We start from the raw sequence: 23,282 nt of genomic DNA, 5'->3' as shown, positions 1-23,282 counted from the left end.
TGCTGTAAGTTTGCTCTCATTCAGCTTGTCTTAAGGAAGTGTGAACATTTTCAAAACACGTTTCCTACAATAGCCTTCTTTCTGATTGCCAGTATGGTTTCTGCCAGAGACGTTCCCCCAGTGGCCTTACTTCCTTTTCGACTCCTGGTCGTCCTCTTTGCGAGACTTTAGCGAAAGCTTTGCCATTCTACCTAACATCGCAGAGGCTTTCGACCATGACTGACATAAATCCTTAATTTCCAAATTGTCCTCTTATGGTTTCTATCCTTCTATCTGTGCTTTAATTTCTAGCTTCTTCTCTGCCATTCTGTAGCTGCTGTTGTGGGCGACCACTGTTCTTCTAGAGCTATCGGTAGTGGTGTTCCTCAGCTCTCTGCCCTCTCAACAACTTTTTTCCTTCTCTTCATTAAGGATCTTCTGAGTTTCTCATCAAACCCCATCGACTCATACGCTGATGACTCCATCCTTCTCTTTTCCATCCACTTTTCACTGCATCCATCACAGCAGAAACTTCAGCATTCATGGGATGACGTTATGGAATTATCTAATTTCTAACCTGGCTCACATTTCTAATTATGGTAAAACAGAAATTCTTTTTAATGCATCAAAAAAAAAAAAAAAAAAAAATAGCTCCTACTCCTTTTGACCCACCAAAATCTTCTGGAGGAGTATCCTTTAATATTCATTTTTCAGCACTATGCGACTCGAGCCTTCATCCTCTGTCAGTATTCTTGGGGTTTCATTTTCTCCGAACCTATCATGGAAAGTTCATATCACCTCTCTTGCAAAATCTGTTTTCCAGAGATTAGGTGTGCTAAGCCGGCTAAGTGCCTTCTTTACTTCATTACAGCTGTTGGCTTTGTACAGGGGCCTTATTCGCCTTTGTATGAAGTACAGTTCTCATGTGTGGGGTGACTCTCCAGATACAGCTCTTCTAAAGAAAATGGAATCAAAGTCTTTTCGTCTCATAACCGCCTCTCTTGTTGCTGACTCCCTTCAGCCTCCCTCCTTCTCTCTCTCTCTTTGCCCAACTTTTGTATTTTTATCTTTTTTACTGTCATCGCTTTAATGGTCATTGCCTTTCTGAACTGTCTTCATGCATTCTTTCTTCATTAGGGCAGGTGCGTAGTACTGTCTGGTTGTGCACACTCACCCCTTTTCTATCCAACTTTCTCATGAAAGAATTAACGAATGCCCTCAATCATTTATGTATTCAACAGGTCAACTCTGAAACTGTCTTCCTCAGTCTGTATTTGCCACAGCCCGTGATGTCCAGTTTTTTAAACGTAATGTGTCCAGGCATCTCGAAATGAACGGATTTTGAATTTGGCTCTCTTTTTCTTCTTTTTTCTTTACCTTGGAGGGGACAAGTTTGTGGGCTGCGAGCCTATGGTTACTTTTTCGCTGGACAAAAAATGAAAAGATATACGTTGTTCAAATACGTTAGCCACCCGTTTCCCCCGACCCAGACTATGAAGAACCCACCCAGTGATGCTGCCAATACAGGATTATCTTACAGCCTTTTGATACCTCACATGTCAAATCTTATCTTGTCTAACCAATTATTTTTATCTCAAATCAAGTTTTTCTGAAGTGATTATACGAAGATCTCTGCCAAGTTAGTGTAGTTGGACTTGTGGGACGATAGACACACACTCAGGAACTCAGGTTGTAAAGCACCTATGACAACACTGATTACTTTGTTTAGGAGAGGTTCGTCCAAATACCTTCGTGTCTAGTTGCTTTCTAACTCTCACTAGTTTCGTTGAGAGAGAGAGAGATACGGTTAAAGGGTATCAGGTGTATCAGGTGCCACCACTTTACGCTGAGCTAACGAATTCTAAGATCTGTACACAAGTGAGTCTTCTCAGCCATTGGCAATAGGAAACATGTCAGCGCCAGGCTGCACATTCATGACAGTAACTGGATCATCATAACACTGGCAGCAGGAAGCATTTCAGCAAGTGCACCACGCAACAGCTATACATCTAGACACATACATTATCATACATATTACAATTTTTCTCCCGGGTAAACAAGATGTCTCCCGACATGTTATAGATGCAGAGATTATTAAAAAAAAAAAAATACTAAAACAACATTGTTAATATAAGTGAATAATAAGAAAATTATTTGACAGTATAAACAGTGGGTGGCCACTATACTAATAATAAAAGCATACTAGCTGGGGAGACATGTAACTAAATTAGAGGAGCCCACATGAAATTCAATATCAAAAGCTAAAGAAATGTAACTAATGTACACACAGAAGAGAATGGTAATTAGATCAGTCTTAGATGGTCTATGAGTAAATAATTATGAAATGAGCAGCAACAAAGATTAATGAATACTGGTATACAAAGATGATCATAAAATGGTTATACGCATGACTGGAAAAAAAAACTGACATATACTATAGTGAAGAAGAATAAAATTACATTAATATATTAAACTGGTTATGCAGGATTTACAATGCCTCACCAAGAGAATAAGATCTCATAATAACTAGATAATATCCACATAACTAGATGGATGTCCACAAGTCTGTACATATATTAACATTGCACAGGAAGAGGTGAAGTTAACGGTGGTTGCTTCTGAGCAGTGGGTAGTGGGCTTTCATGTTCCCACTCAAATTTCCTCAGTGTCAGGATCAGACTGTGTTATCTTCACATCCCTTCCAGATTTAACAAGTTTCACTGCTATTCCCGGTATCGTTTTTGTCCTTATTTCATGGAGTCTTTTTTCCATACGTTTAACACAGCAGTGAAGAAAAACTACTATGACCAAGAACCCTACTGGGGTGAATGCAAGAGGAGAATACATAAAGTGAGGGCTCAAGAAAGACTGATGAAGGAAGTGAGACATCTGAACACTGAAAAAGTCAGAACAATAAAGGTTGTCAATCGTGTCCAACTGAGAAGAAGTAATATTTGCATCATCAATGGGGAAAATGGAAGAGATACATATAGGCGCAAGTATTTCAAAGTTATGAGAACGGATGGCATAATGCTGGCGTGCTGGATATGTAGAGAGAGAATCTGACTCTATGGAACAATAGTCTGGAGCAATGTAAAGACCAGAAGCTTTGAGTGACTCGACAGGGATATACGGACAGGTAACACTAACAAATGACGATGTACAAAATAAAGGTAGTGTACATAGTCCAAGTGAGTACGGAAAACGGATACGTTAGGAGCAATGTGAAAGAACATGCAGAATAAATAGTCTTGACTGAAAGATTACAGACTAATGTTTTCTCACAGGGGGTAGCTGTGACAGAAGGATATTAAAGAAACACGCAGGACAAAGACGAAGGGACTGAGCAACTGACGAACAGGAGTGTAAGGGATCAGACAGGACAAAAGTCAAAAACATATGGTCGTGAGATAGAAAAAAAAAAAAACTTTCAGAGTACACAGATGCAGCGTAAAGAGAGTCACTGAAAGGCAGAAGAAAGGGAATTAGTTGAAAGAGATCAAAGGTGACTGAAAAACGAACAGAAATATGGCCCATGATAGACGTGGAAAAGAAGGTAGATTCTAGTAAAGGATAGTACAGTTCTAGGCTTGAAAAGGGAAAAAATAGACTCAAGACTACAATTAGTGCGAGCCCATGCCAAAACTAAACGGAGATCTGACAGCGGAACAAGGTCGAGGGTAACATGAATGATCACTGACAGCAGTTACTTACAGGTGAACAAAATCCTATACTTGAAACATTTATGACTGAAGGGCCAAAGACAATGATTCAAGATTAAAGCCGATATACAATACTTCTGTGACCGCATTAATCTTACCATTCAGTATCTCTAAAACATCCAAAAATTTGTTCATTTGGACGACCATTTCATTCATATGTGTGACAACATTACTCAGTAACTCATGGTGAACATTCAGCATCCTATCTTTTGCTTCCAGTGCTGTGGCAAATGTTTTTACTTACCCGTCCCCGCCCCTGAGAGGCTCGAGGACGGGTATTGTTTTCGCTCGGTTTGTCGGTTTGTTTGTTTGCTTGTTTGACTCTCTATCTGTTTGTCTGTCTGTTAACAACTTTACACGAAAACTACTGGTGCAATTTTGACTAAAATTACAGGGTTGTTGGACTATGACCCTCTGATCATCTGATTAAATTTTGGTCCAAACTGGGCCAAGGCCTAGGCTGTAGGGCCAAAAAATATTTTAGAAATGTTAAAAAAAAAAAAAAAAAAAAATCGTTTTTTCGCCTTGTCTCCTTTCCAATTCGTCATATCGACATGAAACCAAAACCTAAAGGTGCATCTCTCAGATCTACATCCTATAACATGCCTCATTACATCAGGGGCGTCACCCCACTTAGCCGTAAGGGGGTCATTATCAGGTGGGTCGGGCCTAAAATTGTAAATGGGCATGAAATCGTTAATTTTCACCCGATTTACTCCAAATTTGATATATGACATCTTGGACTAGATATCCTGTTGTGTTTATACCTCAGCACTAAAATGACTGCCGGGGACTGGTGTGCTGTGCCTTGGCACCGCTTCTTATTGTTCATGCAATGCTGACACATCACCATATATTGCTAAGCCAGAAACAGCACTAAGAAATTTGTCACCGAGATCAAAGAGAACTAGCTTTACACGTGAATATGATCTTCCTACAGGGCCACTGGGGGGCAAGGATGCGTTTAAACTAATGAATAATTTCTCTGTCTAAACAAGTTTCCATCGAAGAGGTTCACTTAGCGGAACCCAGAAAGAACTATTCACATGTGTGTTTACTAAGTAGGGATCGTATGATGGACATTTGACTAGTAAATTTTGGAAGTTCTTGGGTGACAGACGCCAAGCTCTGAAGATCATAACGGATGGAGATGATGTCCTCCACTAACATCACTTGTCCCCAGAGCTTAACCAATGCCCGTGAGTGGAGGACCCTTCCCTATCCCAATCAATCAAAAATAATTTGAACGCAGTCAGTGCCAGCAAGGCTGTTCACAATCTCCACAACATCTTACCTATAAAAGGAATCTGGAATAATGGTATTGACATGTGGAGGAAGAAACATAAAAATAGTGGGGCGAGTTGTTGAGCGAAGCTTTTGTCTGTACTTATTAACGGGTAGAGTAGAAAGATTATGAAAGGAGCAAAAGTAGAGGGAGGAGGAGACTTGCGATGAGCAGTAGGTCCTGTAGAGAAAGAAGAGGCTATGGAAGATGCATTACTTACCTGACTTTCCCCCCATTCGAAATATCTGGGAGTTCCGCTAAGATCGCCATCTGGTAGACGGGAGTTCGCGCCTCGCTCAGGTTGCGAAAAGTTTCACTGACGAAGTGGGTGGTTACTGTCCCCCTTGAGCAAGGTGACGGGTGTGTGCGTGTGTGAAGGTCACAGCCTTGCCCTTAGATCGGACTATATGAGCTCTCAGCTCCCTTCCGGGAGGGTAAAAGCTGACGATCACGACCATCAAGTGATCCTGACCGACCCGGTGAATTACACAGTGTTGGCCCGTAAATGTGTCATCCAGCTTAAAAGTGCGAGTGTGCAAACAAGCGAACACTAATTCTCCAACGTTAATACTGATAGGTGAGACAGAGCTATGCTGGCGATGTAGCATATCTTCTTTAGACAACGACAGATTAGACTATAATATACTGGTGTATTATCTGGAAGATTGACAGTTCCGTCTGGGCACGCGGGTGCTATGGTGTTTGAACACCCTGTACACATAATATGCACATTTCGTCCTGTTATCGAAGAATGAATCACTTTCATTTCAGACAATTATATTATTTAGAGACGGATGTAAACACTGATATACGTGCTAGAGAGACACCTTTATGAGGTCGCATCGATATAAATGGGAAGAACCGTTAAACGGTTATACAGATGTCTCTCAGTTCTCCCCCTGTCCCGCCAAAGAAGGATGGGGGATTGCAGATGGTACCTTCATCCTTCAGGGAACCGGGTTCTCATCCTAACGAACCTGGGGCAGCAGCAGCAGCAGCAGCAACAACAACAACAACAACAACAACAACAACAACAACAACAACAACAACAACAACAAAATCTGGTACTGATGAGTCATGATATTCTGGACAGGCGAAGGTCACCTCTCTAGTTCCCTGTTATCAGAAAATCATAAATGATTCTCGCTGTTCACGTGTAACGATATTTCTGTAAAGGAATTTTTCGATTATAATGAAGCCTTGCATTGTAAAAGCATAGTCTGGCTGTGACTGAAATGATGGATGGGATCAATAAACTTACCTAAAGATTCGAGGGTTGACTTGAGTGCTGAGAGCTGCTGCTGAAGGTCTAACAACTCCATGGCGTACATTGCACGTTCCCGCTCACTTTCAGCTGCAATGAAAGTAACAGCAGAAACAACAAACCTTATTGTAAGAATAGGCTGTGTGGTCATATAGTGTTTACGTAGGTTTTTCAAAGAATTCAATATCAGTCAAAACTTAAAACAAATTAAAATGAAGACACTGATTTGTGAAGGTACATGAAAATGATTAACCAAAAATAAAGAGATCACTCCGTAGGCTACAGCCTTTACTTTCACCAACTTTGTGAATGATGATTACCACCTGCACCACAGAAATGACAAAATAAACAAGGAATGACATTTTCGTTGTACAGAGAAACAACACATAAGAAAGAAAAATGATACTTGTTGTACAAATAAGCAGGATATGCGAAAGGAACGACACTTTTGTTGTTCAGATTACACTGTGTAACAAAAAAAAAAAAAATCTTTGTTCCTGGAATTCATCGTTATTTTCGTGTCAGATAGATCACGTCTAATTTGTAATAAGCTTTCATTCAATCACAGCTTTGGGTTTTAATAGGGTTACGCAACCTGACCCATAAAAATTAGCATAATTAAGGATATCAACCTACTTTCCAACTTTTTTTCATTTACTGATCAGGTATTATTGAAACTTTGCAGACAGGAGTATCTTGAAATTTTTAATTTTGGATATAGAAAAAAAAAACATTTTTTTCACGGTATTATCATAATTATATTTTGTTGCGTTTGTCTAAATCTGTATTTTCATATCTGCATTTTGATTTAGATGGCTTCGAGAGGTTGAAAGGATCTGGCAGATGCGTTCTGCTGTCTGTGGCCAGTTCATCGAGAAAAGAGCAAAAATGCACTCCGCGGAAACATCTGCCAGGATGTGTGTGGCCTGCAAAACGTATTTCGGCATGCAGGTACCCTGGGCACCTCATGTCACCTGCGAACATTGCATGAAAACTCATGAAGGTAAAAACGGTCTATGTACTCTTTATTACAAATGTAATTTAAATTGTTAACATATATTTCATTTTTATATATTTTCATTCTTATACCATTTGTTCTGCACGATGGTTCAGAGGGGAGAAGAGATCCATGAAGCTCGTCATCCCCAGAATTCTGCGGGAACCTACTGACCACTCGAGCAACTGCTACTTCTGCATCGTGGACCCTTTCAAACGTTGGACTGGTAAGAACATACTTGCTGTCAAGTGTCCGGACTTTTCTTTATCCATTACCCCCGTGTCACACTACTCAGAGCTCCCCATACCCACCTCACCGGAGGAAGGGCATGTCTTCATCAGAAGAGAGCAGCAAGTCAGAGAGCGAGGACGACATTCCTGATCCAGATTACAATTTCCGAGGTGTGGCTGAGGAGGAAAACCCGTGGTGCCCCAACCAAGAAGATCTCAACGACTTGATAAGAGATCTTGGTCTCACAAAATCCAGTGCCGAGCTTCTGATGTCTAGGCTCAAACAGTGGAACTTTTTGGACGAAAGTCTGATAGTCTCAAGTCAGAGAAAGTGACACCAAATGTTCTACAGCTTCTTCACTCTTCGAGATGGACTTTGCTTTTGTAACAACGTGACTGGTCTGTTCAAGATGATCGGGACCCATGCAATCAGCACGAGTGGCTCCTCTTCACTGACGGAGTGCCTCAAAATCGTGCTGTTTCACAAGGGGATCTGGTTCCCGTCTCTTCCCGGCACCTCAGGGAGGAGCACAACAATGTCAAGATTCTGCTGGACTCCTTGAAGTATGATGAATATGGCTGGAAGGTGATCGGAGTTTTCAAAATGATGGCCTTCCTGATGGGTTTCCAGTGCAGTTTCACCAAGTTCCTTGGCTAGCTTTGTCTTTGGGACAGCAGGGACGCAGTGGTGCACTACCTCAGGCGGGACCGGCCACAGCAAACCATGTTCTCCAAAGGGAGGAGCAACATCAAATGGAAGCTGCTGGTGTACCCTCGGAAGTTGTTGATGCCACCATTGCATATCAAGCTAGGCCTTATGAAGCAATTCATCACAGCTCTAGATAAGGAGTCAGCAACCTTTAAGTACCTCCAGAACTTCTTCCCTTAACTGTCTGAGGCAAAGCTCAAAGCCAGTGTCTTTACAGATAAAAAATATCCTGGAGTTCAGGGAATTCCCTAAGAAGCAGCTCATCAGGGTGGAGAACGCAGCTTGGAACAGCTTTGTCACAGTGGTCTGAGGCTTCCTGGACAACCACAAGGCCAAGAACTATGAGAAGCTGATCGAAACCCTGGCGGGGACTTAAGACACCATGGGCTTCAGGAGGTTCCTCAAAGTCCATGTCCTTGACTCTCATCTCAATAAATTCAAGGAGAACATGGGAGTGTACTCTGAGGAACAAAGCGAGCGCTTCTGCCAAGATATACTGGAGTTCAAACGCCGCTACTAAGGACAGCATAACGAGAACATGATGGGAGACTACATTTGGGGCTGGTTCGTGAAAGTCACTTACTATATACTCGTAAATCTAAAAAAAACTAGGTACTTTTATATCTTTTGTAATAATTTTTGTGCAAAGACATGTAAATTTTGATTCATGCAAAGTTTTTCGTTAACTTTTTGCGAATAAGAATAAGGAAAATTGCCGGTTTTCTCATTGAAAACAGCTAAATTTTGAAATATCTATTACCTTGTCACAAACCCAAAGTCTGAGGCGAATGATACAGTAACTCTTTTTTATGGTTCTGAGACATAAGCCATCAGGAAATAGAAGTTACTCTCCAGGAACAAAAAAATCTGTTACCTTGTGTTATCAGTGTCCCAAAAGTGCTCTAATTTGTGAGGCAAAATCATGGAATCATATTCATAAAGGACCGTAACCAATTTCCATGATGTACAAATCCCAATGGCAGGTTATCATTATCAGGAATCCATTGTTTTATTGTTTTTTTTTTTTTTATGTCCACTGTCGTTGTGAAATGTTTGGTCACTATATGAATTAAATCTAAAAAGTAAACAACTATGAATGAAGGTAATATAAACAACTATTTCAACTCACGGAGTATTTATGAATACAGCCCTTGGAGCCCAACATAATTCTTAGAATGTAAACTTAGGATTGTTCATGGACAATAAGGACTTATAACACTGGGAACCACAATCAGGGAGGATTTTTTTTTTTTTTTTTTTTTTTGGCACTGGTGCAGGAGAAAGTTTGATAATATACATCTGTTAATAAATTGTTGGTAAGAATGTCAACAAAGTGAACCCAATATCAGTGACAGAGATTATCCTTAATGTGTGTTCAGCTGATTTTTGCAGAACTAAGGCACAGGATACTGGAGACAGGATGGGTGGAACTTGTCCCTTTAAAAGACAATGAATGAATAATTCAAGACTGAAATAAAGGTATAAATAGTAAACAATACCAAGTGTGAGAGTGCTGTGGCAAAAGCTGACTAACTTATGTGGTACGTGTTCTTCAGTAAATGGACTTTTGTCTTAAACTTTTCGGCTTTATATCTCGTCCCCTGTGGCGGGGGGGACAATCTGGCCGCACTATGGGGTGGTGCTACTACTCTGCGGCCAGGTTGTTAGGAAGAATACTGCCACCGTATTCCCTGCGTATCGTAAAAGGCGGGGTGAGGGGACTAGGGACCCCCTCCTCTGTTTTTTAGTTCCTAAAAAGAGGCAGACCAGAGAAAGGGATGGGGGATGGAGTTATCCCTGTACCCTGAAGATTGGGTCTATGAATGTGCGTGGATGTAGTACGATTGAGGCTAAAAGGGAGGAGATTGGAAGAATGTTTGTGAGAAGAAAGTTGGATGTGTTAGCTTTGAGTGAAACGAAGATGAAAGGGAAGGGTGAGTCTATGTTTGGAAGTGTGAATGGAAGATTGTCAGGTGTTGATAGAGGTAGGGCAAGAGAAGGTGTGGCCTTGTTAGTGAGTCCGGAAGTACAGCAGTGTGTGACTGAATGGAAGGAGGTGTCATCGAGACTGATGTGGGTGAAAGCGAAATTTGAACGTGAGTTGTGGGTGTTTGTGAGTGCATATGGGCCTGGTAGTGAAAGGGATGAAGAAGAGAGGGAGTCTTTCTGGAATGATGTTGATGAGTGTCTGCAGAGTTTTGGAGCGAATGTGAATGTGGCATTGATGGGAGATCTGAATGCTAGAGTGGGAAATGTAGCAGTTGAAGGTGTAGTTGGTATGCATGGTGTGCCTGGAAGAAATGAAAATGGGGAACGAATGATAGCGATGTGTGTTAAGCGAGAGATGGTGATTGGAAATACGCTGTTTGAGAAGAAAGATATTTATAAGTATACATGGGTGAGACAGGAGGGTGGAAGGGTTGTTGATAGAGCTTTGATGGACTATGCGGTTGTGTCTAGGAATGTAATAGGAAGATTGTTGGATGTGAGAGTTCTGAGAGGGGAGGGTGGAGGAATGTCTGACCACTACCTGGTGGAGGGAAAGTTAAGAGTAGGTAAGAGATGAGTGAGAGCTAGGAGGGTTAGGTGTGGCAGGGAGGTTTTGAAAGTGAGTTGGATAAAAGAGAGAAAAAGATAGAGTAACAGGAGAAATTGAAAGATGAGTGGAACGCACTGAAAGATCAGGAAAATGGCAGTGTGGAGGAGGATTGGCAGTTGTTTAAGAGTGCTGTGGTGGGGCATGCAGAAGAGGTGTGTGGTGTGAGGCGTGTGGGTGGTGGTGTAAGAAAAGGAAGTGAATGGTGGTGCGAGGAAGTAAGTATGGCTGTGGCTGAGAAGAGACGTGCATATGAAGTGTGGCTGCAGAGGAAGGATGAAATGTCATATGAAAGGTATAAGGAAAAGAGGAATAGGGCGAGAAGGGCTGTGCGTGATGCTAAAGTGGCACCAGATGAGAGGTGGGGTAGGCGGCTGACAGAGAATTTTCAACAGAATAAGAAAATGTTTTGGAAGGAGGTGAAAAGGGTGCGAAAGGGAGAGTCTGGGAAGGAAGAACGAGTAAAAGCAGAGGATGGAAGGATGTTAATTGAGATGGATGCAGTAAGGACGAGATGGGCAGAGTATTTTGAAAGATTGTTAAATGTAGAGGAGGAAAGGGTGGCTGAGATTGTGGCAGATGGAAGGGTGCAAGGAATAAATGTGTTGGGAGAGTTGAATGATTCTTTGATCACGAAGGAGGAAGTGGAGAAGGTAGTAAAGGAGATGAAAACAGGGAAAGCTGCAGGTATGGATGGGTGTGCTGTGAAATGCCTGAAAGGTGGTGGAGTGACCATTGTTGACTGGTTAGTAAGATTGTTGAATGTGTGCTTTGAGAAAGGTATGGTGCCAATTGACTGGGCAAGTGCTTGTGTGGTCCCGTTGTATAAAGTCAAGGGTGATAAGTATGAATGTACTAGCTTTAGGGGTATAAGTCTGTTGAGTGTTGTAGGTAAGGTTTATGGTAGAATGTTAATTATGAGAGTTAGGGAGGGTACAGAGGGAGTGATTGGTGAAGAGCAGTGTGGCTTTAGGAGAGGGAGGGGACGCGTGGATCAGGTGTTTGCTGTGAGACAAGTGTGTGAAAAGTACTCAACGAAAGGCAAGGATGTGTTTTGGGCATTCATGGATTTAGAGAAAGCATATGATAGAATTGATAGGGAGGCTTTGTGGACTGTTTCAAGATTGTATGGACTTGATGGTAGGTTACTAAAAGGGGTGAAAAGTTTTTATGTAAATAGTAGAGCGTGTGTAAGAGTGGGAAGTGCTGTGAGTGACTGGTTTCCTGTGAGAGTGGGGCTGCGACAGGGATGTGTGATGTTGCCTTGATTGTTTAATATTTACATGGATGGTGTTGTAAGAGAGGTGAATGCAAGAGTTTTAGGTGGAGGTCTGAGTCTGGTGAATGTTGATGGTGGAGAGTGGAATCTGAAGCAGCTGCTGTTTGCAGATGATACTGCACTGGCGGCTGATTCAGAGGAGAGATTGAGACAGTTGGTAGAGGAGTTTGGAAGGGTGTGTGAAAGGAGGAAATTGAAAGCAAATGAGAATTAGAGTAAAGTGATGAAGTGTATGAGGTTGGTAGATGGTAGGGGGATGAATATAGCTTTGAATGGCGAGTTGCTTGAGGAGGTAGAGTGTTTTAAATATCTAGGGTCACATGTTGCTATGGATGGAAGAATAGATGCAGAAGTGAAGTTTAGAATAAATGAAGTAGGAAAGGTGCTGGGAGGAATGAAAAAAGTGTTTAGATGTCGTTCGCTTAGAATGGATGTAAAGAGAAGGTTGTATGAGGGTGTTGTGGTACCGACTGCGTTATATGGGGCTGAAACATGGAATATGGGTGTAGCAGAGAGGAAAAGTTTGAATTTAATGGAGATGAGGTGTCTGAGGAGTATGTGTGGAGTGACACGTATGAATCGAGTGCGAAATGATGAAGTGCGAAGGAAAACTGGAGTTGTTCGGGAGATGGCTGGTAGAGTTGAGCGGAGGATGTTGCGATGGTTTGGGCATATGGAGAGAATGGATAATGAGCGATTGGTGAAAAAGATAACTAGATCTGATGTGAGAGGTGTAAGGCTGAGAGGAAGACCACGAATAGGATGGATGGACAGTGTGAAGAGAGCACTGGATGCGAGAGGGATGTCTGTTGAGCAAGGAAGAGTGGCTGTGCTCGACAGAAATAAATGGAGAGAAATTGTGAATGAATAAGTGATGACGCAGCCCTGAGGGGATATTCTCCCCCATTTAGTCTGATCAGCTAGTCAGGTCAGGTGCGGGTAAGGGGATGGGTCTGTTATGATGTGGCAGGGGTAAACCAGCTCTGCTGTCGGGCCCTGCTGCGGATGTCATTGATTGCATTGCACAGTTGACCCTTGTGCGGTGTGGTGCGGTGAGGATCTGTCCGTTCTCCCCTTGGGGCTAAGATGCGAATGAATGTGTCTGAATGGATGAGTAAATGGGGAGTGTGTCGTCCTGTCTCGGCTACCTCCTTTCCTTGGGGGAAGCAGCCTAGGTATATAGATAGATAGAGGTCTAGTGGTCGGGTGCGGAAGGAGATGTGGCGGGCTGTATGTTTTATTAAATACTTAACCTAAGGCAATGCTCATCTCTGTAAATACGAATAAATGATACCATAGCTCTCAGAAGGGTGGGCAAAACATAGCTAGCTCCATATTGTATAGGCGATTCGTCCGACACTAGTTAGAGTTCTTCATACTACTGCAAGTAGTAGCTATGAAGCTACAGCAAGACACATAACAATGCTAAAAATATATTGACAACTAATATTTGACTCATATGCAATCAAAGAAAAGAAATATGAGCCAGGAGGATGGCCCAGCCATGGAGATATCATCTTGTTGACAATCTCGGTCAGAGTAAGCTACCAGGTAGTCTATGGGGGCATATAAATCACTACATGCATTCTTGTATGAGCGAGATGGCTAGGTAAATGTTACTTGTGCAGTCATAAAATTTATATGATAACTAGGTACACCAAATTAAAGATGCAGCAGATTACAGAAATATAAAGATAGTTTTCAGTACATATGGAAAATGTGCAGATAGGACTGAGAGGAGGGTAGGGTCCTGGAGGACTGGAGTTCAGGAGTAATTGTTGCCTTTACACGGGAAAGGGGGGAAAGAAAAGTTTGTGGCAATCATTGTAGTATTTGTCTTCTCTTCGTATTAAGAAAAAAATATATGGTTAGAAACTAATCAACATAGTTAAGGAATTAACCAAGGAATTGCCTAGAGAAGAACAAGAGGGTTTCAGGCAGGGAAAAGATGGTGTAGATCAGATGTTCATTCCAAGATGTTTAGTGGAAAAGTATCTAGAGAAGTGAAGGAAGTTGTATAATGCCTGCATGGATGTGGAGAAAGCATATGGCAGACTACAGTAGACTGACTCGGAATGTGGACAGTACTGTATATGGGGTAGATGAGAAGTTGTCTAATGTTGTGAAGAAAATATGGACGCTCGGGCTGGAGTGTGTGTGGACAGTGAACTGAGTGAGTTTTTGTTTGTTTTTTGTCTGAATATTGGATTGAAACAGGGATGTGTCATGTCTCCGTGGTTGTTCAGTTTATATATAGATGAGGTTACAAAAAGATACGCGGTACGGTCTCCAATTAGTGAGGGTAGGGTGTGGAAACTTTCTGTACTGTTGTTTGCTCACAATATTTTATTGTTAAGGTAATTTGACTGTTAGCTGCAAGGCTTGATGAGTGAGACTGGCAGTGTATGTAAGGGACAGAATCTGTAAACGAATGTAAGTAATAGTAAAGTTATGGTTTTTGACATATCTAAAGTCACAGAATGCACAGTGAGGCTAGATGGAGAGGAAATAGAAAGTGAGTGCGTTCATGTGCTTAGGTAGTGTGGTGAATAATAATGGAAATATAGAAGATGAAGTGCTTAAAAGGGCACAACAAGGAAAATGGTTGCTGGTTCACTGAAAACAGTGATTAAGAACAGTGAAGTGGGTATGAAAGTGAAAAAAGTTGCTGCGTGAGAGCTCTGTGATCCCCATTCTAACGTTTAATGCTCAGAAAACTAATTACATTAATTTTTCCAACAGAAAGAATCCCTCAGACTCTCACATAATTTTAAATGATGTCAGTATTCCCAAATCCACTACAGTTGATATCCTTGGTGTTACACTAAATCCCAAACTAGGCTGGACAACTTATGTTAAATCCCTTGATAAAAATGCTTCTAAAAAATTGAGACTTGCGTAAAGAGTTCGTGAATTCTTCACTGACGAGCAGTTGGCCATAATATACAAAAGGCATGTTCGTCCTCAGATCGAATACTGTTCACCACTGTGGAGTGGATGTGGAGCGGTTGCATTGAGGCTGTTGGACAAAATTCAAAATAAAGCCATTAGATTAATCATTAATTCTGCCATTACGCAGGACCTTTCTCCATTATCAGTATGTAGAGATGTTGCTTCTTTAGCATTATTTTACCAATATTTTTACCGTACGTGCTCTGACGAACTGGCTTCAATTGTGCCTCCCCTTGACATTTTTTCCCGAAATACTTGGGCAGCTGGGAGAGCCCATGAACTCACACTGTCTCCCCCGCAATGCAGAACCTCTGCTTATCAAAATTCATTTATCCCCAGATCTCCTACCTTCTGGATTCCACTTCCTAGGAGTTGCTTCCCGCAAACATTTAATCCACTTTTATTTAAATCCAGCTGTTACAATTATTTTATGAATGGAGGATGCCTTTAACTTATTTTTTTATTTCCTTTGTTTTTCCTTCCTCCTTCATTATTTAAAAAAAAAAAAAATACCTGTTGGATGGACACAAGAAATGGAACACTGTAACTCAGTTATCCGTGAAAAGCATGTGGAGTTACACGGAGAGACATACAAACAAGTGAGGAACTAATGAAGCGTTGTGGTACTGATGAGGATGTGTCAGAAAGTGTTAAGACTAATGCTCTAAGATGGCTTGACCATGTGAAGAGGATGAAGAACGAGAGTCAGACTCGGAGACTGTATGTGAGTGAGGTGGAGGGGGTGAGAGGAGGAAATCAAGGATGAGCTGGGGGGATGGAGTAGAGAGATACGAGAGAAGGGGATGCGAGTCGGAAAGAGGGCAGAAAAATGCCAAAGGAGGGGGTGACGTGGAGGTGGTTTGTTTGCAGTCATCCCTTACGAAATTAAGGCATCTATTTATTGATAAGATATATATATATATATATATATATATATATATATATATATATATATATATATAGATAGATAGATAGACATAAAACATATGAATACATAGATAGATAGATAGATAGATAGATAGATAGATATATATATATATATATATATATATATATATATATATATATATATATATATAAACAGTAAAACCGACACTGTTATCAACATACTTTACTCGGAGCGTTTCGGTTTATCCATAAGCTATCAGCAGCAGTAATAAATTTACAGGAGAGAGAGAAAAAGAGAGATAGAAAGAGAGAGAGAGAGACAGAGACAGACAGACAGACGGACAGACGGACAGACAGACAGATAGACAGAGAGACAGACAGATAGACAGACAGACAGACAGACAGAGACAGACAGAGACAGACAGACAAACAAACAGAGGAGTTCTACATGAGATTTTGTACGATACAAAACATTATGAAAGAATATTAGTTGCAAATTACAACGTAAATATAAATACACACAAAATGAATGGAAGTTATTGATACGGGGCAGACAGTGCACCCTACTTTAGAAAGAATCGAAGTATGGAAGAAAGCTCAACAAGTATGGCCAGTGAGGCCATAAAAATATTTGCCGTCCTCTTACAGTACTCATTTAGGGTTTTATTGGGCAACAAGTACTGCTGCATATTGTCATTCGACGGACTGTTACAATGAGAGGCTATAGCCAGGGCCACGACATAGAGGTCTTGGTGTAGTCTGCCACTGGAGGGAAATTCATTTCCCACAGTATTCTTGGTCTTCTTTTTTCTCAGTGCCTCATTGTCCTCATACATTAGTTTTTATGATAAATTCTAGAACAAAAAGAAAAAGAACAACGGAGTGGAAGCACTAAACTTACCTAATGAGGCGAGGCTGGAGTTGAGTGCTGAGAGCTGCCGCTGAAAGTCGAACAATTCCTTCATGTACATCTTGCGCTCTTGCTCAATCTCATCTTCAAAAAGTGTCAGAATTAGTACACAGTGGACCACACATCAATGCATTCATTAATCAAATCCTTAAATTCCCAGCTGCACAAGCCAAAATGCTAAACATAAAAACTGCTTCAGAATGGCTGATGGGTAGGATCTTTTTCTCTGATGCACACCTTCATACATACTTATCTGTCTATATCCATCCTTTATCAGTTTTTTATTTCTCCTCTTTCCGAACTACCTTTACACATATTCAGTGAACAGATCCAACCATCTTATTGGCCTTCCATGCCTCCTCCATTATCAAACTCACCCACCCTATACTTAGTCATTTTCTCTATGTGAGCGCATCGCCTTAGCACTTCCTCTTCCTCCATCTGCTAATTGGACTTCCTCACTCACCCTCATCCACGACTCCCAGTATTTCTTACCACCAACGGTACCCAGGCATGCCTGCATTGCCTGGGACCCTGGATGGCCACTCCTGTGGGGTAAGACCCCCAGGGTCCCATTTTACCCACTAGACCTATGTTCCTTGGGCCCATTTCCCCTGAGATAAAATCCCCGTGGACCTGTTCCTACAATGGCCTATTTTCCCACTACTCACCCACCCACCAATCCTACCCCGCCCACCCCAACAGTCTGTCCACCCATCCGACCCAGTGTAGCTAATATTGATATGGCTGTAGAAGTAAATAAAAAAAAATCTACTTTGCTTGGCTACCATGTTTCTATTCTGTTTATTTGATTATTTTTTATTAGTTCTAATTTTGGCCATCAGGGACACCATTTTAGCGACTATAATGTACACATTTAAATTCGTTATGAAAAGTTACAGTTGTCAGGTGCCGTTTAAAGAGTTCTATATGTATCTCCCTCCATTTCCAAGGAGGAACAACAGACTGACATACAGACAGACAAACAAACAAACATTCGTTTATACAGCCTAAATCAATCCATCCCAATTCACACTTTTTTCACGAATTGACTGTGGATTTCATGAAATCCCTGGTTACATGAATTCACTGGAGAGAGAGAGAGAGAGAGAGAGACTTGCCCGGGAGGCAGATAAGGGAACGCCTTATAGATATATATGGTACACAATATTAGTTAGTATAGAGGAAACTGTATGGCAGAGAGGTAAGATTATTTACTATAGCCCCCTAACCAAGCATAAATCTACTGGTAGTGAATATTTGGGCGTTCCTGTTGGACCACAGGCTACTAAAAAGCCTGTCCTTGTGGGCTGTATACCACCTAAGGTCTGTAGGCGCTGACTCGGCAAATCAGAGACCAGGATTTTAAAAGCCTGAGAATGGTCACCCTTCTTTAGGACAGGCTGAATGAGAGCAAACCTCCAGCAAGACGGAATGGTGCAAGTTTATAAACAAGGGCGAAAGAGTTTACCTTGGCAGGGTGTAAGCACAGAAGCACAGTTCTTGAGAACAACAAGAGGGACCCCATTGGATCCATATGCCTTGTTCGTATTGAGGCCAGTGATGGGAGAAAATACATCAATTGAAGAAATTTCAATGTCAGCCATGAGGAAGTCAGAGGGAGGACGTGATGGAGGAACAGCACCGGAACAGCTGAGTGGTATAGGGGTGAATGCGATGTACATACCTCTAAGAGCTGAAGTGATAAAAAAGCATATCATTACAAGAAGAAACACTCAGAGAGAACAACATTCACACACACCTACTGAGCTAAGGGCTGAATAGTTGAATGTGACCTTGACCTCCAACAGGTTACTCTCAAAATCGAACTGCTTCATTCATGCCTAACCCTTAATCCATCAACTTCTGTTCAAATCATATTCAGGACATTTCAATTGACTCTGCCTAGTGACCTTCACCTTTGTCCTTTCCCAACGACCTAGAACTTTGATTAGCTGTTCTCCTAACTGAATCCATGTATTAATGTGAACTCTCCCACATAGTTTAGTTTCCATCTGATAAGATCTGTTTAAGCTGACCTAGCCTTGTGACTGTGACTTTTACCTACTGCTCTCACAGCAATAAGTCAACCTCTTGAAGCATCCTCTGCTCATTCACTAAGTTTCATCCAAAGCAGATAGGAACTGTACTGGTTATTTCGTTCACTCAGACACATGAATCGAAATTTCACCCTACGCTGTGACCTTGGCTAATTGTTTTCAAAACTGAATTCCTATGTTCTTGCCAGACCCTTAATCCTTCCACCAAGTATGGTTCAAATCAAATCAAAATTGCTTGAGATGACCTTCCTCTGTGACTCTGGCCTTTGATCTTTCTCTGTTATCTTGACCTACAACAGATCCTTCTTAAACTGAATCCTTTTAGTCTTGTCTCATCCTCAACCCTACCGCAAAGTTTGATCTAAGTTGGAAAAAAATAAATGTTCAAGTTGACCTTGTCCTGTGATCTTGATCTTTTCTTAAAAAAAAAAAAATAGGTTTACCCCTTGGCTGCCCTTCATATTTGGTTAAAACTGAACCACAGCTAATTATGTTATATTGTAAGTCACACACAAGATTGAATTTTGACTTTACTCTGTCTCCTTGACCAATGACTGATTGTTCTCACAAGTGATCCACTTCATTCTTGCTGTACCCTTAACCTTTTCACTAAGTTTGGTCTAAATTTAATAAAACAAAAATGTTTAAGCTGATTTTGTTAGGTCAGTGTTTGACTTACCCCTGTGACCTTAATCTTTGTCCTAATGTTCTACAAACCAACAGATTACCCTAACCGCTATCCTTCCACCTTTCCCCCAAGCTTGGTGAAAATCGTTTAATTTTTGGTTATTTTGTTCACACATACTGTAGCACCAACAGAACATGGCAGTACTCCTGAAGAGCATGTACAGCTGGTGATAGGGAAAGCTGGAGCTCCCGTTTCACCTCGGGACTAACCTCTGACCTTCCTGTTTAGCTGACTTTTTCAGTGTTTCAGTAACATGGGGAGTACGCCAGCATACTCTCCTATGGATTTTCCTTTGTCAACACCGAACCCAAACTACATGTACATTACAAACCACACTTCCTATTTCAAAACTGAAAAAAAAAAAAAGTGCATCACAACACCCACCCTCGGAATCTCTATGGGTAGGAGGATCGTAAACGCCCCTACCATCTGCACCTCTCCTGGTAACAATCGAGTAAGATATACTGATCCAGAGTCAGACACTATTTCTATTCGTTTCTGCAACATTGTCTGACTTTCCTCCAATTTCTTCTCTGTTGAACACCTCCTCACTTCTACACCTCATCTTCTATTCCTCACTGAGCGCCGCTGGTTAAAGGTAACTGACAGCAAATCGTCTCTGTATCCTCCTCTTTCTCTATAGTCGCTTCAAAACCAAAGGGACTGGTATGAATATATTTAACACATCTTGGTCTCATGTCCCTGTACTTGAATCCTCTGAATTCCCTCCGTGCGGGCTTTGGCTAACCTGTCATTCTCTCGCTAAATATATCTGTGCTGTTTACTTTTCCCCTAATTCTAATGCATGTACAAAATTCACTGACTATCATACTTCTAAGATGGAACACACTCTTTCTACTTCTTCATTCACTGAAGTCTCCGTTCTACGTTATTTTAATGTTCACCACCACCTATGTCTTTCCTCACCATTCACTGATCCACTTGGTGAACAAACTTAGTGTACACCTACTGTAATACACCATATTCCTGTGTGTGTGTGTGTGTGTGTGTGTGTGTGTGTGTGTGTGTGTGTGTGTGTGTGTGTGTGTGTGTGTGTGTGTGTAATTCACCGGGTCGGTCAGGATCACGTGATGGTTGTGATCATCAGCATTTTACTCTCCTGGAAGAGAGCTGAGAGCTCATATAGTCCGATCTAAGGGCAAGGCCTTGACCTTCACACACGCATACACCCATCCTGTTGCTCAAGGAGGACAGTGACCACCCGCTTTGTCAGTGAAACTTTTTGCATCCCGAGCAAGTCGTGAACCTTCGCCTTAGCAGATGCTAAGCGAGAACATTACCACAGAGCCGGTGAGGTGTGGGGGGGGGGGGAGGGGGCGCAGCCAAAACTGGAAAAAAGATTTTGATAAAACTTGGCAGGATGGTTAGAACTGGATCCCAGATGGGCCAGTTTCAACATCATGTCACCCGAATTTTTCTGGAGGGGTGTTCTGGCCCCTAAGAATTGTCCCCATTGATGTTGCAACACGCACACGTGGATGAGGTGGCGGAGCATTTCAGTATACTTTTTTGTAGAGAGAGAAAGGGAGGGGGGAGGGGAGGGTTGTACTGTACATGTATCCTCCGATGTGTTTTACGTCGCTGATGCTACGAACAGTGTTTTTTACGCAAGGATGAAGGAGCCAAAGGCAAGGAGCCCGAAGGATTGTTCCCTCCAAGAAAAAAAAAAAAAAAAGATAACCGAGAGCCAAATTCAAGATCCGCTCATTTCGAGATGCCTAGACACACTGCGTTTGAAAGATTGGAGATCATAGGCAACCGGAAATTCAGAAAGAAGGAGACATTTCCAGAACTGACCAGTTGCATACACGAAAGACCGGGAGTAACGGTTAGCTCTTGCATTAGAGTTGGACAGAAAAGGGATGAGAGTTTGTTGCTAGACGGGTGCTGTGCGCTCTCCATGATGGTGAAGGGATGCAAGCAGATAGTTCAGAGGAGCAGTGACCCTTGAAGTAGCGACAGAGAAGAGATAAAGATGCAACCGTGCAGGGAAATGACAGAGATTGAAGGGAACCAGTAAGGGGAGGAGAGTTAATGAGACAAAAAGCCTTTGACTGCACCTTGTTGAGAAGAGCTGTATGTGGGGAGCCTTCCCACACATGAGAACTGTACTCTGTACAGGGGCAAATGAAACCCATGTATAAGATCAACAACTGTGCAGGGGTAACGAAGGCACGGAGTCGGCTTAGCACACCTAATCTCTTGAAAGCATATTTTATGAGAGAGGTAATATGATCTTTCCAAGATAAATCCCGAGAGAATGAAACCCTAAGTACAGTTTACTTAAAGATCATGCAGGCTTGAGTTGGTTATTGTTAAAAATTAGAGGATTCTCCTGCGGAAGATTTTGTCGGGTTGAAAGATGTAAGGCCTGAGTTCTTGATGCATTAAAAACAAGATTACTTTTACCCCCCTCAGAATATCAGCCAAGTCAGACATTATGTATGCCATAGCCTCATGCCTTGTTTGTTGAGATAACTGCTGAGATGGACATAGCGGGAAGCAAATGGAAAGGTGAAGGGTGGAGTCATCAATGTATGAGTGGATAGGGTTAGATGTACAGCTTAGAACAGCGGCTCTCAACTTTTCCTCCCTCATTTACCCCCTCAGCATGATGTATTTAGTCATTTACTCCCTTACCCTCAACCAAAAAATGCATAGCCTGCATAAAATCATAGAAAAGAAAGAAAAAAAAAACACCTTTGATATTAAGGTTTTGCACGAAAGAAACTTTGATAAAGAAAATTTACAGTCCACTCATATCAAACAAAACTGAAATAGCACTGACGAACAGTAATGAGAAAATGAATGTAGAATGGAGTTTCAACGTTGCATCAGTCAGTGACAAAGATCAACTGAAGTGTGCCACTTGCAGACTGTCAGATAGGGTTGCCAATTCAAAAAAAATAATTTGCTAGGCAGCGCTTAGAGACAACCCTAAAAGTTTTTGGACTTACCAATACATGTGGTTAGCTAGATATAGCGTATTACAGAATTACTACTTATTTTTTATGTATGATATACAGTATATACCCCCTGCCGTGTAATTCTTTACTCCCAGGGGGTAAATTTACCCATGGTTGAGAATCACTGGCTTAGAAGGTCATTGATGAATAGAAGGAAGAGAATTGGTGATAGGACAGAGGCCAGAGGCATACCGCTATCGATAGCTCTAGGAGGAGAACAGTGACCGTCTACAACAGCAGCTATAGAACAACCAGAAGGGAAGCTAGAGATGAAGGCACAGATAGAAGGATAGAAACCATAAAAGAGCAGTTTGGAAATTAAAGATTTATGCCAGACACGATCGAAAGCCTTTGAGATGTCAAGCGCAGTGGCAAAGCTTTTGCCAAAGTTCAGAAAGAAGGATGACCAAGAGTCTGTTGGTAAGTGAAAACATCGCCAGTGGAGCATCCCTGGCAGAACCAATTCTCATGATCAGAGATTGTGATATGAAGAGTGTTTTATTTTCTTTAAGAATTGACTAAAAATCTTTTGAAATACAGAATGTTAATGCAAATGGTCGATAGAGGGTTAGGAATGGTCACCTTTCTCTGGGACTGGCTGAATGAGAGCAAACTTCCAGCAAGAAGGAAAGGTGCAAGTTGACAGACAAAGGCAAAAGCATTTACCTAGACAGGGTGTAAGCACAGAAGCACAGTTCTTGAGGACAACAGGAAGTACCCCATCAGGCCCATATGC

The 23,282-nt window shown here is 41.7% G+C and overlaps 1 protein-coding gene across 1 annotated transcript in view; it reads right to left on the bottom strand.

Annotated features, from left to right (window-relative positions):
• Positions 1-4,635: 4,635 nt before the first annotated feature.
• Positions 4,636-23,282, bottom strand: part of LOC145413663 (uncharacterized) — a 33,745-nt gene continuing 15,098 nt past the window's right edge. Inside the window, exons 6-8 of the mRNA XM_080283320.1 lie at positions 16,803-16,895; positions 6,248-6,340; positions 4,636-4,646 (exon numbers count right to left, since the gene is read on the bottom strand). Of these exons, the coding sequence (XP_080139446.1) occupies positions 4,636-4,646; positions 6,248-6,340; positions 16,803-16,895 (197 nt within the window). The remainder of the gene's footprint in view (positions 4,647-6,247; positions 6,341-16,802; positions 16,896-23,282) is intronic.

Source organism: Coenobita brevimanus, chromosome 97 (assembly GCF_032717465.1).
Source record: "Coenobita brevimanus isolate Jiangsu-jjx chromosome 97, ASM3271746v2, whole genome shotgun sequence".
Taxonomy (NCBI): Eukaryota; Metazoa; Arthropoda; class Malacostraca; order Decapoda; family Coenobitidae; genus Coenobita; species Coenobita brevimanus.
The sequence above is the reverse complement of the archived record's forward strand: the minus strand, read 5'-3'. Positions and strand labels throughout refer to the sequence as shown.